At 40.3% G+C, this 21,627-nt stretch overlaps 1 protein-coding gene across 1 annotated transcript in view; it reads right to left on the bottom strand.

Moving 5' to 3' along the window:
• Positions 1-72: 72 nt before the first annotated feature.
• KLHL12 (kelch like family member 12) overlaps positions 73-21,627 on the bottom strand; it is a 33,077-nt gene continuing 11,522 nt past the window's right edge. The window contains exons 5-12 of the mRNA XM_003410233.4: positions 19,807-19,956; positions 17,028-17,142; positions 4,832-4,938; positions 3,818-4,013; positions 3,222-3,380; positions 2,802-2,900; positions 1,812-1,998; positions 73-1,625 (exon numbers count right to left, since the gene is read on the bottom strand). Coding sequence (XP_003410281.1) covers positions 1,499-1,625; positions 1,812-1,998; positions 2,802-2,900; positions 3,222-3,380; positions 3,818-4,013; positions 4,832-4,938; positions 17,028-17,142; positions 19,807-19,956 — 1,140 coding nt within the window. The 3' untranslated portion in view covers positions 73-1,498. The remainder of the gene's footprint in view (positions 1,626-1,811; positions 1,999-2,801; positions 2,901-3,221; positions 3,381-3,817; positions 4,014-4,831; positions 4,939-17,027; positions 17,143-19,806; positions 19,957-21,627) is intronic.

Raw genomic sequence — 21,627 nt, 5'->3', positions numbered from 1 at the left:
TGATCCCTATCTGCTCCCCCCCACCCCACTCCCTCAAACGTCTGCTGAAGGCAGTGCTGGTTAGTCACAAACTCTCCTAGACTTTTCAGACAGGTATTTTTAATATTTTCTTAAAAAAATATAAAGGAAATTAACTCTGTGGGTCAGCACAACTCAGAGAAAGGGGAAAAATGGCATTTCTGAGCAAGGGAAAGTGCATCCTTGTTTAGGTTATTATCCCACAAGCCCAATACCCATAAAGCAAAAATTTCATTCCACAACACACAGGAGCCTTGAATGGTGTCTTAGAAATGGTGACAGCAGAGGTACTGGAAGTAAGAAAAGAGTTTTGGTTCTCCCTGATTACTCTGGGATAATAACTGATTGTACCGGCATGAATAAAATCCTCCCTAAGGACAGGTAAGGGAACCTTACAGGAGGAAAAGGACTAAGTGTACCAAACACAGCAGTAAAAACCACTCCTTGTCAGAAGTGCGCCCGTCAGAGAACAGGGCAGTAGTCAGGTAGCTGAACTACTAGGCTGCTGCCACCACGACCCCATCCCAAAATAAATAGTCTGGAAGTGTAATAGTGTAGTAGTATTTGATGCAACAAAGAAGAATGGTCTCTCACCCATTCAAGGCAAACCTTGCCACAGCTAGCAAAGCCTGGCCGGGATTAAGACGATTGTAAAATCACAGGTACTTTTAGTTTCTCCCCAGGCGTACTGAACTCTCATATTATACCATCTTCTCTCATCCCAACATCTGCTCACTCTGTTATTCTTTCCCATGGTCTCCAGTGCCAAGATGTGTAACACCCTACTTTGGAAAGACCTTGGGAAATTAAAAGATCCTTCAAATAATACACCCTTCTCAGTCTCCCAGGTGACACGTCAGTGGTGTTCCACTTCACTTACTCTAACCTCAGATACCAACCCTGTCCCCCTGAAGGCGTGTCAGATGAATCTCTCCTCATGATACCCAAAGTTTTGATAGGACCTCCCCCTTTCTTCCCCTCCAGAATGGAACTGTGTTACCCCTAGCTAACTGTAGACTAAAAAAGATATTTGTTCCCGGGGGAAAAAAAAAAAGACTTGGAGTGTACCAAGCTTACTCAAGTTGGTATCCTTCCAATCATCTAGGCTGGATGCACACACCTAGTAAGCCATACTTACCTTAGTTCTCTGCAATACATGAGGCACAACATACACACATATATATATATATTCTCCTAAGCACATGACAAGAGAAAGTGCTCCCCAGACCACAGAGGAGAGATGATCCTGGACTTCCACCTCCATTCAATGTGCATTCTCTTTCCTGGAGTGTCTGTTACCCACCCTTCTCAGGGACAACTAACATCCTCAGGAGGAGTGTGTATCAAATAAGTACAATCATCACCATACTGGTGCCTATAATCACCCTGTGAGAAACAGACATTCTGGAAAGGATCCTTGATTCTACCGCGAACAGTCCTTTGGACTGGCCACTAGCTCTGGCTGATGCTCCAGCAATGGTCACTTCTCTCGGAGAACGCACACGCCAGCATCACACCGCTGGGTTCCCATGGATGTTATGACTTCCCAGCTGTCAATGATAGGGTCATAGCATTCAATGCTACTCAGCAGGGAATTCCCATCATATCTGAGTGGAAAAGAAACAAAAGAAGAAATTAAGCTTTTGATTTTTTTGCACGTAAGTCCTTCATCCAGGTTGCCACTGGAGATGTCTCCCCCACCCAAGCTCAATCTCCAACCAAAAATGAGGATTGGATCACACAGACTCTTGCCCCAAAAAATGATGACACTAGCCTGGGTTCTAAATCCTTACCCTGCAATTGCATAGAGTCTCCCCCGAAGCACTGTGGCCCCTACATAGCATCGTGGGGTGGTCATACTAGTGACAGTAGTCCAGGAATCAGTGCGAATGTTGTATGCTTCAACAGAAGAAAGGTGGGCTGTACCATCAAATCCCCCCACCACATAAATATGGTCATTCAGCAGAGCTACCCCTGCACCTGGGGAAAAAGAGGGGATGGCAAATGAATGATACTAAGCCTAGGATCTGAAGCCCAGAAATAAAACATGGTCCCTGATGGCTAGTCCAATTCTAGGGTAACTGAGGGATGTGAACTGGGGCCAGGCAGATCTAGAGTATCTAGTCCAGCACAGGCTGTCCCATCTGTAAGTCCTTTGGCTAGGACGTGAAACAAGCAAAGAAAGATTGAAGTGGTTCTTTTCTTCACCTTCATTAATTCAGAGCTCAATTCCTCTTCATTAGGAGAAAAGAAGAGAGTTAAAAAAAAAAAAAGGCAATAAAAGTGGCAGGAAGGAAAGGACTATGTGACTCGTTTTGCAGCAATTTTAACCTATGGAGAGCTAGAACAGCACAGTGCCTTCTCTTCCATTTCTGCCTCCTCCACTTCAAGAGTTTTTTAGTGAAGGTAAATAGCTACCTATGCATTAAAGATTTTATTCAACAAACATTTACTTAATATGCACTACATGCACTAAATTGTATTAGATATTGCAGAATGTAAGGAAGAACATGGACATAAAAAAAATGAATAAAACAAGAAGGATTTTTCCCTCAAATTTATAATCTAATTGAAAGTTTAAGCTGTCTTCATCCTCACTAATACTCAGAAAAAACAGAGGTAAAGAGGAGAATGGAATTTGCCTAATGTTTTACATTGTCTACTGTGAAGTGGGAAATTTAACTCTGACTTACTGATACGCTGTGCTGTGAATGAACCATTACTGAGTATGGCAAGATCTGAAAGCACTGTGTTTTGACCCCTCCTAAGTCTGGCTGTCTTACCAGAGCGCTTGATGGCCATCGGTGTAACATTAGTCCAGTGTCCTGTATGGGGATCATATTTCTCAACTGAATTTAAGATATTCAAGCCATCATATCCTCCTGAAACACAAAGTAGACATCATTCCACAGAGAACGGTAAATTCCCGTGTCCACTCCCAGTCTGCCTTTGTCTGAGTGCTTCTACTAATTTCTTTGGTTTCAGGTCTCCCACAGCAGTTCCATTAACCTGAGGAGAAACTGACAGTACTCTATTTTCTGTTTACAAAAAATAGATAACCCTCATTAACAGAAAACATATTGAGCTAGGCCATGGTTTTAGTTGAAGGAAGTCTACGAACCTAATTCTGGTAAAAAGGGATTCCCATACAGTGTCTGCTACCCACTGAGTTCTTTCCTATCCCTGTATCCCAGGCTGAATACCAAGACAGTAGATCACCCCACTGGCCACCACCAGTCCGGCGCCTTCCCGGGCTGTCTGCATATCTCCCAGCATGCTCCACTGATCAATGTTTGGGTCATATCGCTCCATACTGGTATGACGCCTGCTTCCATCAAAGCCTCCAGAGACATAGATCATATCTGCCCAGGATGAACAAATTAGACTATTAGAGTTTGAGAGATTTCTAATAATTCTCTTATCTACAAATTCTTCACAGGTCTTTCAAATGTCTGGTAGCAAAATTCAAAGTGTTTTTTATGGGATAAACCAATTAAGTCTAAAAAGAATGGGACAAGATGGAATCCTCAAAAGCATTTGAAGTCTAGATGGAGTCTGTAAAAATACAACTACCACCAGTTTCCCACCCAGCACGTAGGAATTTGCAGCTTAGTAGTGAGTGCTGAAACAACCATGAAGACTGAATAGCTTTGGTAGCATTAATATTTCCCAAAGCAAAAAGGAGTATTTGACCCTACCAGTCTTCCTCTGTTTCATGCTTCTTCCAGACAACAGGAGAGATATGAAGCCTGATCCATCCACAGGGAAATGAAAACATCACCCTGCACATCAAGCCTACCTCCCAGGGTGGTGGCTCCAGCAAGGCCTCGTCGGACATTCATAGGAGCCACAGAATACCAGACCCCATCCTCATCTGCTGTGTAGTCTAGACATTCCACTGAACTGAGGCGGGAACGGCCATCATAGCCACCAATTACGTAGATCCGGTCATGTAGGGAGACCGAGGCCACATAACGTCTCTTACGTGTGATGCTCTATGGATTTTGGAGAAAAAAGGTACACAGCATTTAAGTCAGATAACTCTTTGGGCGTTACCTTTTGCTATACATCCTGTTTTTACCCACAGACCTCTTTGTTTCTTCACCTGTCACCATGAGCCATCCTTTAGACAGTGGTTGATCCTCAAGTGGCTTCTGGCTGTCTGCCTACCGAATGAATACTTTCTTGCTTGTTGTGGTGTTCTTAAAGATGCAATCTTCTACACATTTACCTCCTTCCAAAGTTTTCAAAGAATGTAATGTCCTTCCATCATTTAGTATCTGCCTCCTTTCTACTCCATAGGGCACTGGGCTAACAGACTGATATCCTTCCATGAGTGGAAACTATTCCAGCATTGCTAATCAAAGGGCTAGGATTCTAAGACCCTAAAGGTAAGAGAACTGAGCAAAAAGATGTCTATGTTTTCTGAGAATAATGATTATTGTTCATTAAGCACTGAAATAAGGATGTATCGAAACAGAAAGACCACAAACTTCTGAGTTCAACTGAACACTACTTCAATTTAACACTGACTTCAGTTTAACACAGTATGACCAGTGAAGCATGTTGGGAATTATACAGATGCCAAAATAGTTGTGGCCAGCTGAGTTTCATTTGACACAGGGCCAATCACTTTCCGAAGTCTAATCTTTAGTCAACAACTGTTTAGTACATACCCACTGTGTGCAAGACACTGTTGTAAAGAACACTGTTACTAGGTTTTTCTAGTCTTAGGACTGGATTAGCTATGACCTAGAGTCAGGGAATGAGGACATTTAAGCTCTCTGCCCACAGCTGGTTCTACCATACTTACTGGCAAAAAGCTCCACTCCTGAGTCTTGGGGTCATATTTCTCTACCACATCGATGGGAGACTGCTGGCTTCCAAAGCCCCCGACCACCAGGAGCACTTCATTGGCTCCTAAGGACAAAGGGAGAAAAAGACAGGTTACCTCACCATCGCTGGCTGCGTAGCTACTCACAAGGAAGTATAAGTAGAACAGTTCTAGGGTATCTTGTTTGATGTGGCCCAGAGAAGCGATCTGGAATAGGAGATACATTGTAAGGCTGCTTAATAGGAAATTATTTCTTCTTGAGGACTTGACTCTAAAATTTAAATTTCTGGACCACATTAAGACCCCAGAAGGCAAACAGAACATACCACTAAACCATCTCAACCATCTGCATAGCTTTGGCTGACATACTAACTGAGGTCCTAAGTGCACGTGGGAGACTAAAAAGCTCCCTCCCCTCTCAGCCTGGAAAACTCAAATTGGGAGAAAAAGAACATCTCCTAACCTTGTCTCTAAAAAGTTGAGAGTTGAAGCTTAGGAACCAAATGATAGATTTTTTAAAATCTCTTCTCCATGAACTTTTACTTTTCCAATTTAGCCAACTATGTATGTATATGACCATATTCCTTGCCAATTCATCAAAACTGCCAACTGACCATAGATTTGGCTTTAAAAGAGTCTTTTTCTCTATCATTTACCCAAGCTATTTTGACAGCCTTTAGATCCTCTTGTCTTTTCTCCAAGACCTTGTTCTAATAAAATATTCCCTACCATGTCTCTCCATTGAAGAAATCCTTGTGCATCTAGTCTACCAGAACCAATGCAGAAAACGGTTGTTGTTGTTGTTGTTAGGTGGTGTCTAGTTGGTTCTGACTCATAGCAACCCTGTGTACTACAGAACACAACACCGCCTGGTCATGCGTCATCCTCGCTATCATTGTTATGCTTGAGCTCACTGTTGCAGCCACTGTGTCAATCCATCTCATTGAGGGTCTTTCTCTTTTTCGCTGACCTTCTACTTTACCAAGTATGATGTTCTCCAGGGACTGGTCCCTCCTGATAACATGTCCAAAGTATGGGAGACGAAGTCTCACCATCCTTGCTTAAAGAGCATTCTGGCTGTACTTCTTCCAAGACAGATTTGTTCCTTCTTCTGACAGTTCATAGTATATTCGAAAAAAGAGAATGGTTAGGTGGAGCATGTTAGACAATTCAATCTTTAGGAGGGCATTTAGAAGCCTAAGGTGATCTTATAACTAACTTGGACTTGAAATAATACAGCAACTTCAAGCTGACAAGAAATACATCACTAATGAAGTAATGGATCTGACAATTAGCATCAACGGCTGCTAAAATCAATAGGTGGAAAGCTGGTATACTACTTTATAATGGATGAACAATCAGATATTGTGCGATGTGATATAATAAGTACACCACTACCGCCTAGGAAGTATTCTTTCCAAAATACTGAACTGAATTTCATCAAACCTCTAGTTTAACTACCAGTTTAAAGGAAATATAAGGGACAGATAAACATGTTAAGTGACACTACAGGGATGCAAGAAGCAAAACTCAGAATGTGGGAAATTCTACTGGTCAAACAACCTAATTTTTTCGATAAATAAATTGCAAGGAAAAACCAAAGCAGGTGGTGAAACTTATAGATTAAAAGAAACCAGGGAGAGATGTAAACCCAATGCAATGTGTAGACCTTGTCTGGATCCTGATTCGAACAACCTAAGTGTTCAAAAACAAATGATAAAAATTATGAGAAAATTGGTGAAATGTGAACATGTGCTTGATATCTGAAGATAATAAGGAATTAGTTTTTTTTTTAATGTGATAATGGTATTTTGAATATGTGTAATTATATATAAACCAAAAACCAAACCTGTTGCTGCTGAGTCGATTCCGACTCATAGCAACCCCATAGGACAGAGTGGAACTGCCCCATACAGTTTCCAAGGAGTGCCTGGTGGATTTTAACTGCTGACCTTGTGGTTAGCAGCTGAACCCTTAACCACTATGCCACCAGGGTTTCCCTAAATTATATATAGATGAGATTATATCGTGTCCAGCATTTGTTTCAAAGTAGACGAAACAAAATAGGTCATGTGTCAAAAAATTGTTGAAAGTGAGTGATGGGTATGGGGGAACACTACATATGTTAGTTTTTTTTATGTGTGTTTGAAATTTTCTTAACACACACACACACACACACACAGTTTATAAACTGTGGAGTTGAATCTCATCTTCTAAGACAGCAGCTGTCTCCTACACTTGACCAATAAGGTAAATGGACCCTTCTCCCAAGTGAGCCAGAAAGTAGGTCTCAGCAGTCAGCTTCTTAGAAAATCAAAGCATTTGAACAAAGGACCCTTTCATATTAGAATAAGTTTATATGTACATAAAATTCTTTCATGCTGGGAGAGGCCAGGGCCAAAAGTTATTTGTTTCTTCCTTTGGAGCACTATTTCCCTGTTCACCTCTTCTTACCCCGCCTATTCTATCCCTCTGACTTGAACAGAGAAGGTAAAGCAATTCTTCTATCCAAATACATATATCCCCTTGTAGAAGAGTATGCTAGTGGATGATATCTGTATGAGTCAGAGAATGACAATACTCCACAACAATTTTCGGCTGTAATTTCTGTTGATCTATGTAATTCCCTCTGCATACAGATTAAGTACGGTGAAAGGACACAACCCTGACACACATCTTTCCTGACTTTAAGCCACACGTATCCTCTTGTTCTGGCCGAACGACTGCCTCTTGGTCTATGTACAGGTTCTTCATGAGCACAATTAAGTGTTCTGGAATTCCCATTCTTCATAATGTTATCCATAATTTGTTATGATCCACAATATAACACAGGTAAACATATTTCTGGTATTCTCTGCTTTTAGCCAAGATCCATCTGACATCAGCAATGATATACCTCATTCTACGTCCTCTCCTGAATCCAGCTTGAATTTTTGGCAGTTCCCAGTCTATGTACTGCTGCAACCGCTTTTGAATGATCTTGAGCAAAATTTTACTCATGTGTGATACTGATGATATTGTTTGATAACCTCCACATTCTGTTGGACCACCTTTCTTTGGAATGGGCATAAATATGGATCTGTTCCAGTTAGTTGGCCTGGTAGCTGTCTTCCAAATTTCTTGGCATGGAGTGAGTACCTCCAGCACTGCATCTTTGTTGAAATATCTCAATTGGTATTCTGTCAATTCCTGGAGCCTTGTTTTTCACCAATGCCTTCAGTGCAGTTTGGACTTCTTCAGACCTCGGTTCTTGATCATATGCCGCCTCCTGAAATCGTTGAACACTGTCATGGATTGAATCGTGTCCCCCCAAAATACGTGTCGACCTGGTTAGGCCATGATTCCAGTACTGTGTGGCTGTCCTCCATTTTGTGATTTTTTTGTATGTTATAAATCATATAATCTCTGCCTGGGGTTAAAGAGGATTAGGGCAGGATGTAACATGCTTGGTCAGGTCACATCTCTGATCCAATGTAGAGTTTCCCTGTGGTGTGGCCTGTACCACCTTTTATCTTAAAAGAGATAAAAGGGAAGCAAGCAGAGAGTTGGGGACGTCATATCACCAAGAAAGCAGTGCCAGGAGCAGAGCATGTGCTTTGGACTTGGGGTTCCTGTGCAGACAAGCTCCAAGTCCAGGGGAAGACTGGTGACAAGGACCTTCTTCCAGAGCCAACAGAGAGAGAAAGCCTTCCCCTGGAACTGATGCCTTGAATTTGGACTTCTAGCCTACTAGACTGTGAGAAAACAAATTTCTCTGTGTTAAAGCCATCCACTTGTGGTACTTCTGTTAGAACAGCACTAGATGACTAAGACAGATTTTGGTACTGACAGAGTGGGGCACTGCTCTAACAGATACCTAAAACGTGGAAACAGTTTTGACACTGTGAATGGATAGAAGACTCTGAAGAAAGTGAGAACTGCTAACGCTGGAGAAGGCACAGATGGTGAGAAACAGCAGCAGAGGACTGGCAGCAGCAGAACCAGGAGACCAACACCAGACAGTGCTGGAGCTGACCCATGGAGCGACAGACCTGAGTGCCTGTGCGCAGGAAGCTTCCTGACAGAGTGGGGTGCCTCCAGGCACTTATTGGTGGAGCTACAGAGCTTGGAACACTTGCTCCCACAGGGCAGATGCAGCGTGAGGCCCAGGGACCCAGAGGTCAAGGAATACAGGAAGCTGAGCTGCCTCAGTCTCAAAAGGTATGGCCACGACCTCTGGGGTTTCAAAGGGTGGACCCATGGCTTCTGGTGTTTCTATGGATGGAGTCACCATACAGGTGGTCTAGGAGAATGCTGTACCTAAAGCCAAGGGAGCAGAGTTACCATCCCAGTGGCCCTGGAGGGCGAAACTGAAGCCCAGGGCTGAGGAGCCTCCACTCAGAATCTGGAGAACATGGTCAATACCTAGAGTCCGGAAGGCAGGGCTACTGTGTAAACGGTACCAGAGAACAGAGGATTATTTTCAAAGTCTTAAGGACTAATCCTGTTGGTGTAGTGGTAAAGAGCCACGGCTGCTAACCAAAAGGTCAGCAGTTCAAACCCACCTAGGTGCTCCTTGGAAACTCTATGGGGCAGTTCTACTCTGTCCTACAGGGTTGCTATGAGTCAGAATCGACTCAACAGCTATGCGGTTTTTTTTTTTTTTTTTGAGGGCTAATGTGTTCTGCTGACTTTTTTGGTGCCTGTTATCCCTTCTTTCCCTGCAATTTCTCCCATTTATAACGGAAATGCCTAGCTTGTGCCCGTTCTGCCTTTGTACTTCAGAAGCAGATTAACTTGTGTTCTAGACTTCACAGACAAAGAGGAGTTTTTAGATTTTGGACTTGGAGTCGATTTAAGACTTTTGCTATGATACGATGGGGTGAGTGTGTCTTATGTGTAGCAAGGACATGAGTTTTTGGGGGCCAAAGGGTAGCGTGTCATGGATTGAATTGTGTCCCCCCAAAGTATGTGTCAACTTGTTTAGGCCATGATTCCAGTACCGTGTGGTTGTCCTCCATTTTGTGATTTTCCTATGTGTTATACATCATCATCTCTGCTTATGGTTAAAGAGGATTGGGGTGGGATGTAACACACTTGCTCAGATCACACTCCTGATCCAATGTAAAGGGAGTTTCCCTGGGGTGTGGCCTGCACCACCTTTTATCTTACAAGAGATAAAAGGAAAAGGAAGCAAGCAGAGAGTTGGGGACCTCCTACCACCAAAAATGCAGCACCAGGAACAGAGTGTGTGCTCTGGACTCGGGGTTCCTGTGCAGAGAAGCTCCTAGCCCAGGGGAAGATTGATGGCAGGGACCTTCCTCCAGAGCCAAGAGAGAGAGAAACGCTTCCTTTGGAGCTGATGCCCTGAATTTGGACTTCTAGCCTACCAGATCATGAGAAAAAAAAAAAAAATTCTCTTTGTTAAAGCCATCCACTTGTGGTATTTCTGTTAGAACAGCACTAGATGACTAAGACAAACATCAACCAAGCCTTTCTGCTATGGTGACTCTGTATTCCTCCCATTTTTTTTTGATGCTTCCTTCGATATTTTGCCCATAGAATTCTTCAACATCTCAACTCAAGGCTTGAATTTTTTCTTCAGCTCTTTCAGCTTAAGAAATGCCTAGTGTGTTCCTCCCTTTTGGTTTTCTAACTCCAGGTTTTTCACATTTCATTATAATACTTTATCTTCTTGAGCTGCCCTTTGAAATCTTCTACTCAGCTCATTTACTTCATCATTTCTTCCATTCACTTTAGCTGCTGTAGGTTCAAGAGCAACTTTCTGAGTCTCTTCTGACGTCCATCTTGGTCTTTTCTCTTTTCCATCTTTTTAATGATCTTTTGCTTTCTTCACATATGATGTCCTTGATGTCATTCCACAACTCATCTGGTCTTTAGTCATTAATGTTCAATGCGTCAAATCTATTCTTGAGATGGTCTCTAAATTTAGGTGGGATATACTCAAAGTCATACTTTGGCTCTCGTGGACTTGTTTTAATTTTCTTCAGTTTCAAGCTGAACTTGTAGAAAATACTGAAGTTGTCAAAGATTTACTTGGATCCACAATCAACGCCCATGGAAGCAACAGTCAAGAAACCAAATGATGTATTGCATTGCTGCAAAAGATCTCTTTAAAGAGTTAAAAAACAAAGATATCACTTTGAGGACTAAGGTGCACCTGACCCAAGCCACAGTATTTTCAATTGCCTCCTATGCATGCAAAAACTGGACAATGAATAAAGAAGACTGAAGAAGAATTAATGCCTTTGAATTATGGTGTTGGTGAAGAATACTGAGTCTACCATGGACTGCCAGAAGAATGAGCAAATCTGTCTCGGAAGAAGTACAGCCAGAACGCTCCTTAGAAGGATGGTGAGACTTGTGTCACGTACTTTGGACATATTATCAAAGGATATTTCCTGCAGAAGGACATCAGGTGTGGTAAAGTAGAGGTTCAGTGAAAAAGAAGAAGACCCCAATGAGATGGACTGACACAGCGGCTGCAACAATGGGCTCAAACATAGCAACGATTGTGAGGATGGTGCAGAGCCGGGCAGTGTTTCGTTCCGTGGTACACAGGGTCACTATGAGTCGGAACCAACTCAACAGCATCTAACAACAACAACAGTTCCCAGAAAATAAACTAGGGGAAAAAAAAAAAAAACACCTTTTTCCTTTATAATACAATTGCATTTAGGCAGTTCTTGAAGGGTAGGGGCATAGACGCAGATAGGAGGTATTTAGATCATGCTACAAAACTCAGAGTGCTGACAGTACTTCCTGTTGGTTCAAAGTTTCTTAGCAAACATTCTGGTAACAATACGCCCAGAGCAGAACCTGGACCGAGATGTGTGAGCCACTCTGGGATTTTATGACTGTAGCAGCTGGGGCTCTAGGCCACTGGTTCCCAAACTTCGTCATAAAGGATTCTCTATTATTATTTTCCCGATAGATCCTATGTTTTGAAAGACTGTCTACCAAGTTGAGTTTAAGTAATTAAGTCTCCCATTATTGTTGGTAACAACCAACAGAGCTTTTGATAAATATGAGAGCACCAGTATTTTCACACTGAATGGATACAATTTTAGTCAAGTTTGATATCTTTGTTTAGCCCATGTAGCTTTCTCTAGCATAAAAATGATTTTCTTAAAATTTAACCATAATTCCACAAGCTAAAGACACAGCAAAATGTAGTATTTTCTTCCAGCCTTGTTTCTAAATATATATAAACATAAATAGGACCACACAGTATTGTATCCTGCTATTTTTATTTCATTCTCCCACAGCATTAGCTAAATGTTTTACTACATGCTTCTATAATATTTTTAGGCATTTCAGTAGTTCACAATTTTAGGTTATAAACAATCACAAATCATCCTGTGATAAATATTCTTGAATATGAAACTTTTCCTGGTTAGTATTATTATTTTTAATTGTGATCTAGGTGAAAGTACACAGAGCAAATTAGTTTCTCATTAAACAGTTAATACAAATTGTTTTGTGACATTGGTTGCCAATCCTGTGACATGTCAACACTGTTCCCTTTTCCACACCAGGTTCCCTGTTTCCATTTGTCCAGTTTTCTTGTCCCTTCCTGCCTTCCCATGTTTGCTTTTGGGCTGGTGTGCCCATTATTAGTCTCATATACATGTTCCTGGTTATTTTCTTAATATAGAAATGAGGAGATTCCTGGAGTGAACATGAAGTTTTAAAAAATCTTCTGATATATAATATTAGAGTTACATTCTGAGGTTGTACAATTTATACTCCCACCAATACTTTGATATAAAAGTGTCCAATTCAGTCTGTTTCTCTTTAGCACTAGATATTGTCTTTTAATCTTTGATAATGTGGTAGACAAAAGGTTGTATTTATTATTTTAATTCCTATAAGATTGTATTACGAATTACTGGTAAGATAAATCTTTTCCCCTTACATTTAGTAGTCATTGTACTTCCTCTTCTGTAAACTGAGTGCTTTAGTGTAAAGATATGAACATACAGTTCACAAAAGAGGAAGTTCAATGGCTACTAAATACATAGATTTTCTGTTACACATTTTTATGAGCTCTTTACATATAAACTATTTTCACGCTTTGCTGTGGTTATAGCAAATCTATTCTCCTACCTGGCCTTATAATTTTGTACCAATTCTTTGAGGTAGGAAAGATAAAATTTTTTATTTAGTCAAATACACTGATCTTTTCCTTTGTGCCTAGAAAGTCTTTCTCCCCTGGAAGAATGCCTAAGAGTTTAACATCTTTGGGCCCTAGGTCTCCTAGGCTGAAGACCACTACTCCAACAATCTGATGTTTAAAACTAAGAGCTAATGAAAGGGTTGGCCAAAAGGAAGCCTCTTCCTTCTTTGCCAATAAATGGCGTAATTGTTAAGTTAGATTTTAATCTTTATGATGAGGAAAGTGTGTCCAAAAAAAATCTGGCAAGAACAGAGTGAAAAAGTACATTACTAAAGCAGAGGCATCTTGGCAGTGCTATGGTCATTATTTTTTTGGTGGGGGAGGGGTGAGTACATGCTGTGGTGTGCTACTAGAGGAATAGGGAAGATAGATAGCAGTACTGCTGAAGTAACAGAGTTCAGAGACCTACATTTTCATTTGCATTGATCTGTAGCTCAGAAAAGGAAACAGTCAGAAATTAGGAATGCAATTTCCATAGATTTTCTGTGAGAGAGTAGCGGGTAAGGTTAATAACTAAAACAAAAATCCCCAAACTTTATTTGGCATGCTATTTTTACTTAGCTATTGAAACCAAGGCTTAAATTCCTTATGCTGTATACAGAAGAGTCATTATTCTGGTAGCTGGTTGAGCAATCTCTATGAATACAGATGGGTAGAGGACAGGATGGTGGCAGCAATCTGCCTTCTAAGTCACTAACAAGTTTTAAGAATCTAGTTGGAGACGGCTTCAGAATTTCCCTTCTAGAACTTCTGAAAACTAATTTCAAAACTATGAAGGCATGTAGAATCATATTCTGATCCCTCAACGTCAGGGCAACAAGCAAGTTCTTTGAGCAACCAGAAGTCTTTCATTTGCCTGTTTAGAGAAATGCAAAAAGAGTATCTCCAAAGAATTTTCTGGGTTTGCTGATTCACCAAAATTTTCATTGGCTTCAGTTCAATTTAAAAGGCAATTAGTGAGTGCTATCATGTACTGTCTAGGACACCTTTGGGTCTACAAAAAAAAACCCAAAAACCCATTATATATATATATACACACATATATATATATGTATGTATCTTCTGTATTAGAAAGAACCTTAGTGATTGAACTTAACTTACTTAACATAGAGATGAAGTGTTAACCCAGGGAGATTAGAGGACTTGTCCAAATTCATACAGCAAGTTACTATAGTGATAGCTGGGAGTGAAACCAAAACGTCTTATCTCCTTAGTGCCAGGTTCTTTCCCCTCTGTCACTGTCTCACATCGTATTTAAACATATGTTTTATAATTTTTTAAAAAACAAAAGTAACCACACACTTATGGTATTAACACAGAGGTATATAAGTAAAACGTTAATAGTTAATATTCCCCTGCAATCCCATCTCCACAGGGTAACCTTGTCAAAGGTTTAGTGTAGATTCTTGCATACTTTTGCTTATGCTCATAGAAACATAAACACATATACAAATAAAAGTTTTAATTAAAAAGAGTTTTTTTTTCCCCTTTTCCCACTTAGGCCGGTAGCCTGTCTACCCAGCTATCTGACGCAATGCTTTTAGCTACATAATATTCCATGGTATAGTTGTATTATAAATAAGTCAACTACTCATTCCTTCAGACAGAATTCACGTGGCATCCCCTTTCTTCTGCCAATGCTAGCATCTTATAGTAAACATCCTTACACACATATCCTTATATGCTGGTGTTTATTTCTACAGTATGGATTCCCAGAAGTGGAACACAAAGGACATGCACATTTTAAACTTTATAATAAGCTTTAATCTTTATTTCCAGACCTGCTAGTGAAACATATTTTTAAATTTTTATGGATGACTTAACTTTTCCTTTTCTGCTCTGTATACTATCTGAACGTCTCTTTGTCAATCTACCGCCTATACGTTTCTTCTGCAATCTTGTATTATCTTTTTCTTGTTGATTTATATAGGTTCTTTTTTTATTAAAAATATTAACCTTTTGTCACACACACCAAATATATTTTCTCCCATTTTATGTGTTGTGCCTTAGTTTGTGATGTCTTTTGCCATGACTTATAAAAAAAAAAAAAAAAAACAGATATAAGTACCCTAGAAGGCTTCTGGGTTTTTATATCTTAGGTAAAGGATCCCACCCAGAAGCTACACAAATATTTTCCTATAATTTCTTCTAATATTTTCATAGTTTTTCACATTTAGCCCTTCAATCTATCTTGTGTTGATTATATATCTCTGTATACTGCATGAGATACAGAGCACATTTTGTCATCCTGTAGGAGCTAAAAGAATAGTACCATCTACTATTCCTTCTCTAAGAGTTCCCTTTTTAAAAAAAAATGCAGGTATCTCTGGGTGGTGGAAGTATGAGTGATTTTTTATTTACTTTTTCCTTATTTGTATTTCTAAAATTTCTAAGTTGAATACGTAGTACTTAGGCCATTAAAAAACATACAGGATAAATCACTATTGTACTGAAACCTATCCAACCCAAACCAAATCCACTGCCATCAAGTCAATTCCAACTCATAGCGACCCTACAGGACAGAATGGAACTGCTCCATAGGGTTTCCAAGGCTGTAAATCTTTATGGAAGCAGACTGCCACATCTTTCTCCTGAAGAGTGGCGGGTGGGTTCAACTGTTGACCTTTTGGTTAGCAGCTGATTGCTTTAACCACTGCGTCACCAGGGCTCCTTGAAACCTATCAGTGAACAGCTTAATTATCAATTAACACCTTAGCCTGCATGAATCCAAAGTCAAATAAAAGAACAGGAAGCAGTAAAAACAAAATACCACCCCACAAAAACAGAGTAATTTATAACCTACAAAATGCTTTTCCACATTATATCTAGGCTCTTGGGACAGTAAAGTAAGGAGGCTAGAAAATGGGAAGTGAACTAACATCTGAGTATTTATTATCTTAGATACATTATCTCATTTAATCCTTCCAGTAACCCAGTAAGATAAGACATTGGTACCTTCATTTCAGAGGTAAAAACATAGGCTGAGATAAACTGATATCTTGCCTAAGGTCATACAACCAGTCACTGGAGTGGCTGGGATTTGAACTTTAATCTGTTTGTTAAAATAATAGCTAACATATATAGCACTTATTATGTGCCAAGAAATGTTCTAAGTCTTTTACATAAATTACTTCATTTAGTCTTCATAATGGCCTTAGAGTAGGTACTATTTATGATCCTCATTTTACAAGTAAGGAACTGAAGTGCAGAGAGGTTAAGTTTCTTGCCAAAGTTAACATACCTAGTAAGTGGTAAACTGGGATCTGCACCCACAGTCTGGCTCCAGAGGTCAGGCTCTCAACTACTGCACATCACTGCCAAAACCCCTGTACTTTCCACTATACTGGGCTGCCTCTCCTTCCTCTTTTCATTCCAGAATGGAGAAAACACATGAGGGGAAGGGAACGGTGGGTAAGAACATAACACTTAACACATGGCATTCCAAATCATCTCTAATTCACAGACGGTAAATGAACTGCAATAAAATGCTAATGTATTACATAATACTTGACAATTTATAATTGCTTTCATACACTTTATCTCATTTGATCCTCCAAATTGTTATTGTTGTTGTGTATCCTCAAGTTGAATCTGATTCATAGCGACCCTACAGGACAGAGTAGAACTGCCCCATAGGGTTTCCAAGGCAGTAGTCTTTACAGAAGCAGACTGCCACATCTTTCTCCCTCGAAGCGGCTGGTGAGTTCGAACCGACGACCTTTTGGTTAGCAGCCAAGTGCTTAACCATTGCGTCCCCAGGGCTCCTTAATCCTCCAAATAGTTATGTGGAATAGACAGGGAAGATATCCTTGGTGTATACGAAAGAAAGCTCAGAGAGGTAAAGCGACTTGCCTGAGATGACACAATTACGAAATGATTGAAAACAGGTTTGAAACAGTCTCTTCACTTCTTACACAGTATTTTTTTGCAACTACATTAAGCCACCTCCAAGGAGTAGCTGAAAAATACTCCAATTCTGCCAAAATGCCAGCTTACCTAGACGAGCCCTTGTCCTGGGTCCCTGCATCTGACTCCGAAGTTCAGGCCTCAGATGAAACTTCTTTGCTTCATCAACTAGGTCTCTGCACTGTAAACTACAGCGGATGAAAGGCTGAAATACAGCAGATGGTACAGTGAATCACAGGGGCCTTCTTTAATGCTAATTAGGGTACAAATGGCACATATAAAGGATTAACTTCTAGTACAGAAAACCAGTTTCCAAAGCCCTGTGATCCCAGGAGAGCTGCTGGTAAATAACTGTAATAAATTTAAGAAACTATTTCCGTGGGTTTCCAGAAAGTTTTTTAAATTTATGTTCTGAATAGATACATTTTACATAGTTAAAAAATCAAATGATAGAAGATGATACATACCAAGAAGTTTTGCTCCTAGCCCTATTCCCACCCACCTCGGCACTTACAGGTAGTAACTTTTATTGGTTTGTACATTCTTCTGATGATTATGCAAATGTAAGTACAGAAAAACTGACAAGAATTTTAAGAGGAAACCAAAAGGCCTCTGTCATTCTCTGAGATGATGGGGAGAAGTACATCTTACTTGAAATAGTTTCTCCAAGGTTCACAGCACTAACATAATCCCTTTGTGTATTTTAAAAATAGATACTTTATTGTGTTTTAGGTGAAAGTTTACATAGCAGATTAGGTTCCTGTTTAACAATTTTTATACAACCTGTTCCATGGCATTGGTTACATTTTTCATAACACTGTCATTTCTATTTTGTTTGTTCTGTTTCCATTAACCTAGCTTCCCTGCTCCTTTCTAGCTTCTCATCTTTGTTTTAGGATAAATGTTGACCATTTGGCCTCATATAGTTGATTATTTAAGGCGGCACAGTACTCACAGGTGATATTTATTTTATAAGCCAATCTATTATTGAGCTGAAAGGTGACCACCAGGAGTAGCTTCAGTTCCAAGTTCAAAGGGTACCTTAGGGCGATAGTCTCAGGGGTTCCCGTAGTCTCTACCGGTCCAGTAAGTCTGAATTTTTTTAGGAATTTCAGTTTTGTTCTACATTTTTCTCCCTTTCTATCCAGGACTTTCTACTGTGTCCCTGGTCAGAATGGTCAGTAGTGGTAGCCAGGCACCGTTTAGTTCTCCTGGTTTCAGGCTAGATGAGGCTGTGCTTCCTGTGGGCTATTAGTTCTGTGGACTAGTTTCTTCTTTGAATCTTGGTTTCCTTCATCGTCTTTTGCTTCGGACGAGTAGAGAACAATAGTTGTTTCGTAGATTCCCTGGATATCTTTCATTTGCCTTCCCAAATTCACTCCGCACCCTTCTCCACTCTGCTGCTGACTCAAAAGACTGACCTGTATGAACTATATAAACTATGTCAATAGGGCTCCCATGCCCTCTGGCTTCTTGTTGGGCTCAGTTATTGGGAGGAAGGAGAGTGAGGTGAGGGTCTTTATGCCCCTGGCTCCCTCACTGCAAAGCAGGCTGTATCCCTCAACCAAAGGCCACAGCTCCTCACCAGGCAATGACTCCACTGACTTTCTTTCCTTCCAGGTTTTGGTAACCAGTCCTCGACCTTGTCCCTTCAGGCCTTGGGGTGGTTAACGACTTCGCTGTATGAGCTCCCAGTTACTTCACTGTCTTTTATTATTCTCCCAACTCACACTTTCATAAACAGCTCCTTTCTAAGAAAGCCCTCCTCAAATTATCCTGCTTTTGAGTATGCCATCTGGGACAGGACTGATACAAGCTCTAATTACACAGTACCTCCATTAACCTAACCCAAGAAGTTTTCACTATGAATTAAAAAGGAAAAAAACAATGACTGTAGCAAATACCATGTACAAGACAACTTGTACATAAAAGCTCTTAAATATATTTAACTTATTTAATATTGACAACAACCTATGAGGTAGTACTATTACTATTTCCACTTTACAAATAAGAAAGCTGAGCCACAAATAAATTAAGTAAACTGCCTAAGGTTTTCCCAGTAACTGGCCAATTTGGGATTTTAGTCCCAGAGTCTGGCTCCAGAGTCTGTGTTCCTAAACACTAGGTAAAGAACCAGACACAATGTGTATGTGGATGAGTTATCAGAAAAAAATTACAAATAGGAAAAAAAAAGAGTTTGAGATGTTACACTAACCAGTTTGCACCGTTTCTAACAAGAACAAGTGAAAGACTGTGTTTGCAGTTAACTCCCCAGAGATGTGGGGTTCAGCTAGCAGGAAAAACTCATTCATTGATTTGGGCCTTAACTACATGATATCAGTGTTACCCCAAAATGTTGTTCAGATAATACATGTGGTATATATGGTAAAAAATCATGAAAATATACTACAAACAACTTAAGTTGGAGAAACACTTTAAAAAATAAACTCAAAATGATATAACCAAAATTGATATTAAAATGCATAAAACTGTTTCCATGCTGATTTCAGCAGGGGTCAAAAATATAGAAGGTTGCTAAGCAAAGCATCTGTGCCCACTGTTTCAGAGCAATGACGACCCTTTATTTTTAATGAAGAAGGGGACAAAGTTTACCATCTGATGTGGGCTATGTAACATACTAGGGGCATGTTAAAAAAAAACCCACAAAATTAAATTAAATTATCGATTTTCATCTGAGTCAGGAGCCTGACTTGCCAAGCAATTAACTTTTCTGGAAAATATGCCTGAGGACTGTCAAGAACAAGCCCCTCTCAGATTCCTGGAGAAGCGAACCAGGAGACTCTGTGCCGACATTAAAATAATTGAGTACACAATACTAAGCTACAAGCGACACTCAAAAACGACTTACCTCAGCATCTATCACATCTGTGATATACCTGGGGGTCAGCAGGGGCATCCTGACATACTGCAGCAGATCAGGCAAAGATTCTTCTCGTTCCTTCTTGCTGTGCTTCACCCAGTTGATGACCGCCTCAAAGACTGGCTCTTCAGAATCCACCTATAAATGTATACATGGATCTCTGCTTTTCAAATTAGCTCACATTCTCAAAGGTAAACCATATTTTCTCCCTCTCGCTCCCTGTAACTGATTGAACTGTGTCCCCAAAAAATATGTTGTAAATCCTAATCTCTGCCTATGGTTATATAATCCCATTTGTGAATAGGCTGTGTTATGTTAATGAGGCAAGATTAGGTTATGTCAATGAAAATTAGGTTGTTTGTTATGTTAATGTGGCAGAATTAGGGTATTATCTTCTGAGATATAGAGGAGATTAAACAAGCAAGAAAGGGAGCAGAGATGGGGGAAGAGAGATGCCAAGCCACACGAAGACTGCCCAGGAGCAGAGGCTCAAAAGAGACAAGGACCCTCCTCCAGAGCCAAGAGAGAAAAAGCCTTCTCCTAGAGCCGACACCCTGAATTCAAATGTCTAGACTCCTAAACTGTGAGAAAAAGAAATTTCTGTTTTTTAAAGGCACACATTTATGGCATTTCTGTTATACAGCAGCACTAGATAACTAAGAAGTCCTGGTGGTATAGTGGTTAAGGGCTCAGCTGCTAACCAAAAGGTCAGCAGTTCAAATCCACCAGCCACTCCATGGAAACCCTATGGGCCAGTTCTACACTGTCCTATAGGGTTGCTATGAGTCGGAACTGACTTGAAGGCACCTAACAACAACAGATAACTAAGACACTCCCCATTTCCACCACCATTATTTCCAGTCTTCCAAAAATAGACAGGCTCTTGGGAAAATGAGCTTTTCAGACACAGCTAACTCAGTCCAAGAAAAGAATTACAGTCAACTTGGGTAAAAGCAGCTCGTAAGACAGATGGTGCCTATCACATGTTAGCCTTCACTTCAGAATTTTCCCCATCCCTCAATTTTTTTCCTGGTAATTTGTTGCCCTACTTGAAATAACTCTTATTCATAAGTCTTGTCTAATCGTCTCCAGCCTTGCTCCCCAACAACTCCTTCATCCAAGCCGGTTAAGCAGAAGTTTCTCTTACATTATTATATGGAATGCTGCAGTTTTCAAAGTATTGTCAATGAGCGTTTGAGGAACTACTACATATTAGGCACCATTGTTTGAGCTGACATATATAATTAGTCATTTGGGGAACTTAGGTCTAAGCTTATATGTGAGACAAACTGAGTAGCTGAGACGCACCCTAAAGAGCCTACAATATACTACTGGGAGTACATTAGATGTAGTAACACGACCTCCCAAAGGCAGACAACTAAGTATAGGTCCTGTGTTCCTTCTACCAGTCCCTAAAGCATTTCTCTTCTGAGAGATACTTTTCAGCGTGTGATTGTAACTAGAGAAAGAAACTATCCCCATGAACTTTTTCTAAGAACTATCTCTAGATATGCAGAAAATGTTTCAGAAAGTTCCCTCATTCCACAGATTTACTGACAACCTACTAAGTGCCAGGCACTCTGCTGGGGGCTTATAAAATGAACAAATCAGGTATCATCCTTGCTCTTAAGAGAAGAGACAATTGTTAAATCAGAAAAATAAACAATCCCACTTAGTCATTATACAGTATATAGGAAAGGTACAAGGTAACAGAAGACTTCTAATTTAGGTTGGTGGGTCAGTGAAGGGCTCCCTGAAGAAGCAAAAACTACAATCCAATGTGTGAGTAGCAGTTAGCCAAAGAGAGTA

This window comes from Loxodonta africana, chromosome 20, assembly GCF_030014295.1.
Source record: "Loxodonta africana isolate mLoxAfr1 chromosome 20, mLoxAfr1.hap2, whole genome shotgun sequence".
Lineage (NCBI taxonomy): Eukaryota > Metazoa > Chordata > Mammalia > Proboscidea > Elephantidae > Loxodonta > Loxodonta africana.
Note: the sequence above shows the minus strand (reverse complement) of the source record. Positions and strands in the feature narration are given on the sequence as shown.